At 50.7% G+C, this 10,828-nt stretch overlaps 1 protein-coding gene across 1 annotated transcript; it reads left to right on the top strand.

Annotated features, from left to right (window-relative positions):
• The first annotated feature begins 1,105 nt into the window (after nucleotides 1–1,105).
• TSPYL2 (TSPY like 2) lies at nucleotides 1,106–7,419 on the top strand. Its single transcript, XM_019717701.2, has 7 exons — nucleotides 1,106–2,072; nucleotides 3,249–3,326; nucleotides 3,449–3,560; nucleotides 3,642–3,787; nucleotides 3,917–4,014; nucleotides 4,329–5,032; nucleotides 6,731–7,419. The coding sequence occupies exons 1-7, from the start codon at nucleotides 1,257–1,259 to the stop codon at nucleotides 6,880–6,882; spliced, it is 2,106 nt and encodes a 701-aa protein (XP_019573260.2). The 5' UTR covers nucleotides 1,106–1,256; the 3' UTR covers nucleotides 6,883–7,419.
• Nucleotides 7,420–10,828: the final 3,409 nt, after the last annotated feature.

Consider the following 10,828-nt stretch of genomic DNA (forward strand, 5'->3'; position numbering starts at 1 on the left):
AGCTCAGAGAGAGGCAGTGATTTGGTGAGGGTTACAAAGAGAGGAATAGATCTGTGGTTTGAATTCCGGACCAAAGCCAGAATCCCACAACCATGCCTCACCTGAGACCATCCACCTGGCCAAAAATAATCTCAAATACAATTAAAAACAGCATACATTGGGGAAAGGGAGAGGAAAGGAGAAGTACTGAGTAGATGAAGAAAAAGTCCTAGAAAAATCTAGCAGACGAACTGAATCACATCATTTTAATGACGCATAGGAAGTTACTTTTTTTTTTTTTTTTTTTTTTTTGCGTGATTATTATTTCTAGAGCCATTTTGCAGAGATGGAAAATGCCACGTCAAATCCTGGCCCCAAACCAAAGGCCCTAGGTTTCTAAATTCCAGTCTCGTTTAGGGCAACCCGAGGCCCTAGGAGCCACCATCAGAGTTTGCTGCCGGGCAAAAGCCAGGGACAAGGGTAGGTGCAGGGGCCCGGGCAGAGGCAGATTTAAGAAGTGCGTAGTTGCTGAAGGGAGGGGAGGGGAGGAGAAGGAAAAAGAGGGGAGGGAAGAACGACAGCGAGGCTGTCCAATTTGATTTGAGCTTGTCATACTCAGTGCCTGCGTGTGTGTGTGGTGTGTGGTGTGTGGTGTGTGGGGGGTGTGTGTGTGTGTGTGTGTGTGTGTGTGTGTGTGTGTGTGTGTGTGTGTGTGTGTGTGTGTGTGTGTGTGTGTGTGTGTGTGTCTGCCTGTGCCTGCTCGCGCGCGCTCCCGCGCGTGTCTTCAGAACCACTGGTACTTTTCCCATTGGATAAAACGTTGAAAGGGTGAGGGAGAGGCGCTTCTCCCCCTTAGCTTTCCTCGCAGCCAATTGCCCCGCAGTTTCCCTCTGGTCGGGAGGGGAAAGAAGGTGGGAGGAGTCAGCCTGATGATTGGCGAGCCCGAGGCGAGCCAATGGGAAAGTGATGAGGTGGGGTGTTGGCATGCAGATTGCGTGAGAGCCGGCAAAGGTCGAGGGAGTGCAAGGGCCGCCGCGGCGGCCGGCAGCCAATGACAAGGCAGAACGAGCCCCTGACGTCAGGAAGGGGGCGGGGCCTGGGCGCTTGGCGCGGAGGGAGTAGGGCAGGCGCTGTGGGAGGGAACACCAGACCGAGGCTGTGAGCCGAGCTGGTTGCGCTAGGCACAGCGGCTCCGCTTCAGGTGTGACAGGCAGCGGCGGTCTGGCTGAGAGCGAAAGGGCTAGCGCGGTTCTCTGCGCGGTGTGAGCGCGGTCATCATGGACCGACCGGATGAGGGGCCTCCGGCCAAGGCCCGCCGTCTGAGCAGCTCTGAGCCTCCTCAGGACGACCTGCCGCCGCCGCCACCGCCGCCGCCGCCGCCGCCGCTCCTGCGACTGCCCCTGCCTCCACCGGAGCAGCGACCGAGGCTCCGGGAGGAAACCGAGGCGGCACAGGTGCTGGCTGACATGAGGGGGGTGGGACTGGGCCCCGCTCTGCCCCCGCCGCCGCCCTATGTCATTCTGGAGGAGGGGGGCGTCCGCGCGTACTTCACCCTGGGTTCTGGGGGTCCCGGCTGGGAACCTGCGATCGAGCCCGAGTACGGGGGGGCACCCCCTCCCACGGAGAGCCTGGAAACACTCTCTCCTTCGGAGGCTTCTGGGGGAAGCCTGGAAATCGACATTCAGGTTACGGAGCCCAGCAGCTTTGTTGGAGAGAAGGCCCTAGAAACCTGTAGCGCAGGTGGGTGGGGGTACCAGATGTTAGCTGGTCCACAGGGGAAGCAAGAGGCCATCATCATAGTGGAAGACGACGAGGAGGATGAAAAGGAAAGTGTGAGGAAGAGAAGGAGGAGGAGGAGGAGGAGGAGAAGGAAGCAGAGGAAGGTGAAGAAGGAAAGCAAAGAGATGAATGCCGAGAAGATAGAGTGCATCCTGCAGGCACTGGAAAACATTCAGCTGGACCTGGAGGCGGTAAACATCAAGGCAGGCAAGGCCTTCCTCCGTCTCAAGCGCAAGTTCATCCAGATGCGAAGACCTTTCCTGGAGCACAGAGACCTCATCATCCAGCATATCCCAGGCTTCTGGGTCAAAGCAGTATCCTTGTCATCTATACTCATGGGCCAGGAGCCCATGACAGAAAGGGGGGAAGTGGGGGCAGGGACAGACAGGGTGAAAGGGTGTGGGGGCGGGCCTCTATTGAACGATAAGGTTTGGTGGAGGAGGGATGGAAGGAGGGGGACAAAACATCAGAGAAGCTGGACTAGAGATGGTGAAGGGGGGAGGGGGTCACAACATGAAAACTGGACCACAGATGGGAAAGGGGGAAGAGGAAGGGCATAACAACAACAACAAAATGGATCACAGACGGTGAAAGGGGGAGGGTAGTGGAGGGGCACACAGCAGAAAAATTGAACCAAAGATGGTGAAATGAGGAGGGGAGGGGAACACAGAACATAAACTGACTCAGTGAAGAGGGAGGAGAAGGGCACATAGCAGAGAAATTGCCCAGAAAGGGTGCCTAACTCACACATGGCTCTGCAAACCCAGGTCTTTGCCTAGATACTAGGGAGACGCTAATCCTAGCTGGAGAGAAAGGGGCTAGAGCCCCTGAGGGTCAGGAGAAGGAGTGCCTAGGAATGGAGATCAAGGAGTTAAATGAAGAAAAGGGGAGAGTAAGGAAAATCCCATTCACTACTGGTGATAAACTCATTTCGGGGAGACACACATACAGATATGCAACATGTTAGGAACACAGGTTTTACATGGATACAGACCCTTGGCACGCTCATACAAAGTATCCATGATCACGTAACATCATGTGGACACAGGCACATAATACCCAAATATACAACATGTGACTATAGGCCCACAGCAACCAGATACAGCATCACTTGGACACGGTGCCTCAGCCCCCAAATACACAATGTCTTATGAACACAAGCCGTCAGTACCCAGAGGCACATCACATGAACAAAGACCCTCAGCACCCAGGCACACAGCAAATACAAACCATGGCAAGGCCACCTAACAGACGTTCGACATAGCATAAACACAGGCTTTTACTACATAGTGTCATGGAAATAAAAATACAGGTCATGTTCCATGACCCACTTGTTCTACACACATCACATAAACACAGAAGGAATTCTGCTCCAGCCTCTCTTTTGCTCTGCCCTGTCTGGCCTGGCCTTCCTGGCCTGTCCTGCCTGGCCTTCCCTCCCTCCTCTTAATGAACAGTCACTCCTTGACCTAAACTGCTCCCTCCATCAGTTCTTCAACCACCCCAAAATTTCAGTGTTGATCAACCAACGTGATGAAGACATTTTCCGCTACTTGACCAATCTGCAGGTCAGGCCAAAGAGACTTTTTACTAGGACCGGGCAAGAAATCTGGTCCTTGGAGGTGAGGGGGGCTGGAGGGAAGGGGCCATCGTGTGGTGGGGATTCCATCATTACCCCCACCCTGAGCAGGTACAGGATCTCAGACATATCTCCATGGGCTACAAAATGAAGCTGTACTTCCAGACAAACCCCTACTTCACAAACATGGTGATTGTCAAGGAGTTCCAGTGCAACCGCTCAGGTAAGAGGCAGTCCCAGGGCAAACCCATGCCCCCCACCTACCCTTGTCCAGTGCCCTCTCCATAGCATCCTTTACCCCCAGGCCGGCTGGTGTCTCACTCCACCCCAATTCGCTGGCACCGGGGCCAGGAACCCCAGGCCCAAAGGCACAGGAACCAGGACACCAACCACAGCTTCTTCAGCTGGTTCTCAAACCACAGCCTCCCAGAGGCCAACAGGATTGCTGAGGTGGGGCCCCGCCTGGCATTACCAGAAAAGGCCTTGCTAGGTTTGCTTCTGGGTGCCTGAGGAATTGGGAGTAAGCTCTGGGGCTTATACTTACAGCTCTGTTCTCCCTTCTCCCTTCTCTTTCAACAGATTATCAAGAATGACCTGTGGGTTAACCCTCTGCGCTACTACATGATGGGAGAAGGGGGCTACAGGGCAAACAGAAAGAAGCAAGAAAAGGAAGAAAGGTGATGGGGGGGGGGGGTTGGAGGCTGAGAGGTGGTTTGTTAGTGTCTCATAGGAGTTCTAGAGCCAAAAGGGACCTTTGAGATAATTCAGTGTAATGTGTTTTACAAGTTGGGAAAGAAGCCCCAAAATGGGGTGTGATTGGCCTGAGGTTACACAGTCAGGAGCAGAAATGGGACTCTCCCCCCCACCCCCCATTTCATCCCTGGGAACCCTTATAGCTTACTGCCTCCCCAGTTACTTACCACCTTTCAGTGTCTGTCTTGGGTACACTACCTCCCACCAACCCTATATTCAACCCCAGGCTTTTTCACAGTAAAAACAGGGACGAATGTGAGGTGGTGATCATGGAAGACTTTGATGACTATCACATAATGGAAGACATTATTGGTGAGACCTCAGACAGTGATGTTATCACCGACAACGATACTATTCATGACATCAAGATCTCTGACTTCATGGAGACCACCGACTGCTTCGAGACCACTGACAATGAGATAACTGACATCAGCGAGAGCCTCTGTGACAGCGAGAGCCCAGACCACAATGAGACCACCGACAATGACAGCCCTGATGACAATGAGACCACTGACAACAGTGAAAGTGCCGATGACAACAACGAGAATCTTGACAATGAGAACCCTGAAGACAACACTGATGACAATGAGAACACAGATGGTGACAATGAGAACCCCAGTGGTGATGACAACCCCAAAGGTGGCAGCCATGGCCACAACCAGGACAGCAGTGACAGTGACAATGAGGGAGATGAGGCCAGTGATGATGAAGATAATGATGGCAACGAAGGTGACAACGAAGGCAGTGATGATGACGGTAATGAAGGTGACAATGAAGGCAGTGATGATGATGACAGAGACATTGATGACTATGAGAACGACTTCGAAGACTTGGACAAGAATCAGAATAACAGCAACAACCTGCACGACTATGACGATGAGGTAGAAAACATCTTTGAAGACTCATCAGTGGAGGAAGAAGAGGAGGAGGGCAGTGAGGAAGGTGAGCTAGAACTCCCTCATCTTTCCCCTTTTCTCTTCTCTCAGACAAAAGCGGGCCAGGGTCAGGGTATCAAGGCATGAGCACAATCTGCTCTTGTGGAGAAAAGAAAAAAGCATTCTGTGCAACTTTGAAAACAAATCAAGACCAGGAAACGTTTAACTTACAAATGTAACAAAACCAGAGAAACATTCCAGTTCTAGGTGATGGGTAGATAATTGTAACACCAAAAAAAAAGGAGGGAAGAGATAGGAGAGAGTGGGTGGAAAACTAAGGACTGGTTCACACAGGGAGGAGGGGAAGTAGCAAACACATAGCAATTCAGCACACACTGTACCCAGCCCTGGCCTTCTGGGAACTCTCAGGCCTGTTTGGGGAGTTGGTGGGGTTAAGTGCCCATTGTGCAGTGAGACCAGAGAAGGAAGAAGCTAATTATACCTCAAGAGTGGGGAAGGGGAGAACTAGAGAAAGGAAGTGACATTTGAATTGGAAGCTGAATTCATTTTATGGAGTATTACTGGTTATTCTCCCTGGAAGGGATCATTTGAAAAAGGACCTACGAGGGTGAAAATGCATGGTATGTTGGGCATGGTTTCCCAAACTGAGGACCCTTCACCAGTTCTGAAAGCTGCTTCTCACAAAAAGGTTCAGTGGTCAAATATGTTGGGGAAATACTGCATACAGTAATATCTTCATGTAGTCACATGTACATTAGTACCTTAAAGGTTCTTAGAAGTCCTGCTGTAAGAAACCTATTTAAACTTTGTGGAACCCAGCATTTCCCAAGCTTCTTGACCACAGAAGCCATTTTTCACTGCTCACCAAATAATGCGTTTTGGGTAATGCATGTAGGTTTGAGGGGAAAAGGCGGTGTTAAAGTGAGTCCCAGTTTCAGTTCTGGCCTGGATGACTGGCGTAAGAAGGTGCCATTTCCTGGGATGGGAAACTGCATGGTGGTGAGATTGGTGGAATGCAGGGAGAAACACGGAGTTGGAAGGGCTTGTTGGACATAAGGTGGGCCTCTGGGGGAAGTGGAAGAAGCAGAAGGACCAACCCCTCCTGGGGGTTTTGGCCCTTGAGTCCCTGGAAAACTTCCATTGAGGCTAGGGGAAGGGGAACAAAGAAGGAGGCATTAAATGCGTAGACTCAACCTAGACATTTTCAGGTAGAGTAGGGAAGTGAGGGAGTTGCTGGCCCCATCCCCTCCCAGTGGATGGCGTCTCTTCTTTCAGAGCAGAGGCAGAGCCATCTGCCCAGCCCCAGTGTGGGAGTGCGGATGGGGAATTGGGTTGAGGAAGACAGACTTGGGCCTGTTTGGATCAGGTTGGGGAGAAGGAGCGAGAGAGCTGCTTTGGGATGAATATGTTTGTTCAGCTGAAGTCAAAGCTCAGAAGAGACACACACTGATACATACAGGGGGAGAAAAGGCTACTTTCAGATGTATCAATTTTGATAGGACAGAGGCTGGGAGTCCACCCTACCTTCCAGTGCTTCCCTCCCACTCTCACTCTCTGGGCTTGCGCAGGCACACACACCCACCCACCTACCACCACCACTGCTTGTTCCAAGCAGAGATACTTGGCAAGCGGTCCCAGGCCCCCCAACAGCCCTGGTTATGGGCTCTGTTAAGAGTGACATCTACCTGCCCATCTAATCACCCTCCTCCATTTTCCGGTCCTTGCTTCTCTCTCCCCTGTGCAGGCAGCGAGCAAGCTGGTGAGGACAGCGATGATGAGGAAGGAAGTGAGGAGGAGGAGGGAATTGGAGAAGACTCAGAAGACTCGGACATGGAGGAGGTGCTTCAGGTCCAAAATGCGTGGGCCAACCGGGGGAAGAGGGGCAAAACCGGCTAAACAAACGGCTCACCCTTGCCCTTGAGTGGGCTGCCTCTATTCCTCTCCCTCTGCCCCATTTGCCCTCCCCCTCAGCTAGGGCCTTGAGGCCCCACATTGCACTTCTGGGGGGTGACCGACTTCGTACACGGGTTTAAAGTTTATTTTTATGGTTTAGTAATTGCAGAGTTATTTTGGGGGGAGGGAATGGGGGATTCCCCCTTTTGGCCCTCCTCCCCCGCAGGCTTCTGTGTGCTGCTATGTATTTATTGTGATGCCTTGGTCAGGGCCCCTCTATCCCCCTCCTCGTGCTGTATGGAGTGGACACCCTTGATCCCGAAGCGGGGAGGGCCGCTGTGGCCTTGGGGGGCTCTGCTGCCACCCTGTTCTCCCAAGTCTCTCTTTCCCTAACCTTTCCCTGCTGTGCCCGCTAGCCCGCCTCGGTGTCTATGCAAGGCCGATTCGCCATTGCGGTATTCCTGTCCCCCTCCCCCAGAAGCCCCCACCTGGTGCCCTGTTAACCCTGGTAATCCTAATAAAATTCTGAGCAAATTCAAAGTGCTGCTTCGAGTGTTTTTTTTCTGCCCAGTGCCCCATCCCCAGCAGCCAGTCGCCCTTGCTGCAGGCCCGTGGGTAGCCGCCTCGTCTACGCACTGGTCCGCAGGATGGTAGTTGCTGGTAGTTGGGGGGGGGGGTGGCTGGGAGCGAGCTCCTCAGGGCCGCAGAAGTATGGCGTCAGGCCAATGCGGACGATCCTGGCCAATGGCAGGGCGAGGCTGAGGAAGCCCCTCCTCCTGGCGGCCACAGCGGACTCAGCCAGGTAGCAAACAGCTTCCCACGTCTTCCCCTCTCGCGCACGCGCACAGGAACGCCCTGCGCCGTGGAACATCCATTTATTCAATGATTCATCTTTTTATTTATCATGCGTCAAACCTTTCCTTGGGCCTGGTGTGAGCTGGGCGTGGGGGGAGCCAGAGGAATCCATTTTTCTCCTTCGCATGTAGTGGGGAAAAAAATAATCGGTCAGAACATTACAACCCAGTAACGCAGGAGTGCTGTCTTGTCTTAGGGAGGGTGTGCAGGCTCCCTGGATCTGGGCCTGGGAGAGAAGGCAAGTAAAGATGGCTAAGGCCGAGGAGTTTGCGTAGAGATAAGGGAAAAGCAAAGTGAAATGACTTAAGTACGCAGGCGAGGGGTGGGGGCCGAGAGTTGGCAGTCTGAAAATCAGGCCTTATCTGGGAGACCTTGGAAAGGCCGAGTTGTTTTCAATTTTGGATACAGTAACTTTATATTCAACGGACACCAGAAATACCCCCAAGATCCTTTCTGGATCATAATGACAACTTAGGTAGCCATCTGGGTCTTCTTCTGCACTATACCTCCAGAACTTTCCATCCAACGCCTTTATTTTGCAGGAAGGATTCAGATTTGCGTTTTTACAGAATGCCCTCTGCTGGTTGCCAGAAGAATGGATTGGAGGGAGGGAGAGCAGTGAGCAAAACTACAACAGTGGTTGAGATTGGCGGGATGGGGGGTGGATATAGGAGGAGTTTTTTAAATAATTTTTTTTGTTTTGTATACCTAAAACTAATAAAAAACTTTTTTTAATTTTAGAAGTTTTAGATTTACAGAATTATTGCGAAGATAATACAGAGTACCCATATACCCTACAGCCAGTTTCCCCTAGTGTTAACATCTTACATTAGTATGATACATCTGTCACAATGAACCAATATTAATACGTTATTGTTAAGGAAACTCCATACTTTATATTTTGTTAGTTTTTAACCAATAAACTTTTTCTGTTCCAGGATGCCACCTGGGATACCACATTACATTTAGTCGTCATGTCTCTGTAGGCCTCTCTTGGCTGTGACAGTTTCTCAGACTTTCCTCATTTTTTGACCTGAAGTTGTCAACATTTGAATAGTACTGACCAGGTATTTTGTAGCCTTTCCCTCAATTGGGAATTGGCCGATGTTTTTCTCATGATTAAACTGGAGTTACGGGTTTAGGGAAGACCACAGAAATAAAATGCCATTTTACCACATCATATATCAAGGGTACATGCTATCAATATGGCGTATCACGGTTGATGTTAACCTTGATCTCCTGGCTGAGGTAGTGTATGCAAGGTTTCTCCACTGTAAAATTACTCCTACCCCCTTTCCATACTGTACTCTTTGGAAGGAGTAGCCTATGTTTAGGGAGTGGAGAGTTATGCTCCATCTCCTCGAGGGCAGAATATCTGCATAAATTAATTGGAATTATCCCACACTAGAAATGTGTTTATTCTGAGAGCTTTTAAGATGCTGGAATTGACAGGCTTTAGATACGGGGAAACAAGGACTGAGAGAAGTCAGGGATGAGTGCCAGACTGCTGTGGAACCTGTGGCAAGCCCACTTCCCTCTCTGGGTTTCCTCTGTAAATGGTTGGAATACCAGATCTTGGATATACTCCATGATTCTGATAAATGTTTTGGGGAGAGCATGGAAGCTTGGATGTCTCTGGTTCTGACCTGGGACTGCACTGTCAGAAGTGGGTAGAGGAGACTCTGGCCCAGAAAGGGGAACATCTTGCCACAGGGCCAGAGCTGAGAGTGCAGGATCCTGAGTCAAGGCGTCTTGTGCAGAGGGAAGAGACACCTATGTGCAATATCTGGAGCCAGTACCAATGAGCAGGTGGTGAAGTGGAAGAGAGGAGAAAGCAGCAGGGGCAAAGGGCTAGGAGTGGGCCCAGAAGAGGTCAGCCTGGCAAGAAGATCCCAGCCAGTCTGAGAGACAGACAGCCAGGGTTCCATTGCCTCAGTCTGCCCTGCCTCACAATGTGACTCCCTTGCCCTCTCTAGAGGGCCTTAGTTTTCCCATCTGCATACTTAGGCTAATCATGCTGGAAGATCAGCCCAGAAGAAGCAACTTGCCTAAGATCCCAAGATGGAGTGCAGCCATGAAGTGGACCTTTGAAGCCTGGCCTTCATCATGCTCTTCCCTGACTCCTCTCTGTCTCCCTAATCAAATCCCCAGCCGTCATCCTAGCATTTGAGGCTCCTCTTCACCCACCCTGTCAGAGAGGTCCTTTGGCTTCAGGGACACTGTTGGGAGCCAAGTATGAGATTCTAAGATAGTTATCCAGGGTGCTCATTTCCTGAGCTGAGGCATGGGAGGCGAGGATGTCCTTTGCCTAGAGTGGTATCTTGTTCCCTGTGCCTTCACTACTCAATGTATTGTGTGGCTTCATGTCCTGCCCGGCCTAGGCCTCGAAAAGGAATGGGCTGTCCTAGAAGGTCTTTAAGGTCACATCCAACTCCAAAATATAGTCTTTGCTGAAGACCAGAGAAGACAGATCCCATTTGCTAGGACCCTAAACAGAAACCAGGAGGAGGAGGAGGAAGAATCATGGACCCAATGTGTATCAGGGCCTGTTCCCATGCTGAAGCTAATTGTCTCTGTGTCCTTCACAGCTCACCTCACTCCTCTACAGCAGAGGGCCCTGCTCCTGGGGGTGAAGTTCCCAGGATTTCCTGGGGACAGACCTTTAAAATGCCATCAGATTCTGTGAACAAAAGAAGATTGGCAGGGACAAAACTAGATTCAGGACTATCTCTCCTTAGGTCACCAGAAGGGTCGGCACTGGCTCCCTCAGTTGGGGTATGGAGGATGGTTGGGGGGAATCCTATTATTCATTCAGTAAATATTTATTGAGAACCTACTGTATGACTGATACTAAACTGGGTAATGGGGATACAACAAGGAAACATGAGAGACCAAGTTTTTGTCCTCCTGGAGCCCAGAGTTTAAGATAAGTGTTCTTAACACTTTTTATGCCACGGACCTGTTTGGTGATCTGGTGAAGTCCATAGACCTTTTCTCAGAAAACAATCTTTTAAATGCATAAAATAAAATACCTTTGGTTACAAAAGAAACTGATTATATTGAAATATAGTTATTAAAATATGGAAAAAGCAAA

Source organism: Rhinolophus sinicus, chromosome X, assembly GCF_036562045.2.
Source record: "Rhinolophus sinicus isolate RSC01 chromosome X, ASM3656204v1, whole genome shotgun sequence".
Lineage (NCBI taxonomy): Eukaryota > Metazoa > Chordata > Mammalia > Chiroptera > Rhinolophidae > Rhinolophus > Rhinolophus sinicus.

Coding starts and splice junctions, on each gene's coding strand:
- TSPYL2 (XM_019717701.2), top strand. CDS start 1,257: ATGGACCGACCGGATGAGGGGCCTCCGGCCAAGGCCCGCCGTCTGAGC. Junction 3,327..3,448: donor GCTACTTGACCAATCTGCAG/GTCAGGCCAAAG, acceptor CACCCTGAGCAG/GTACAGGATCTCAGACATAT. Junction 4,015..4,328: donor AAGCAAGAAAAGGAAGAAAG/GTGATGGGGGGG, acceptor GCTTTTTCACAG/TAAAAACAGGGACGAATGTG.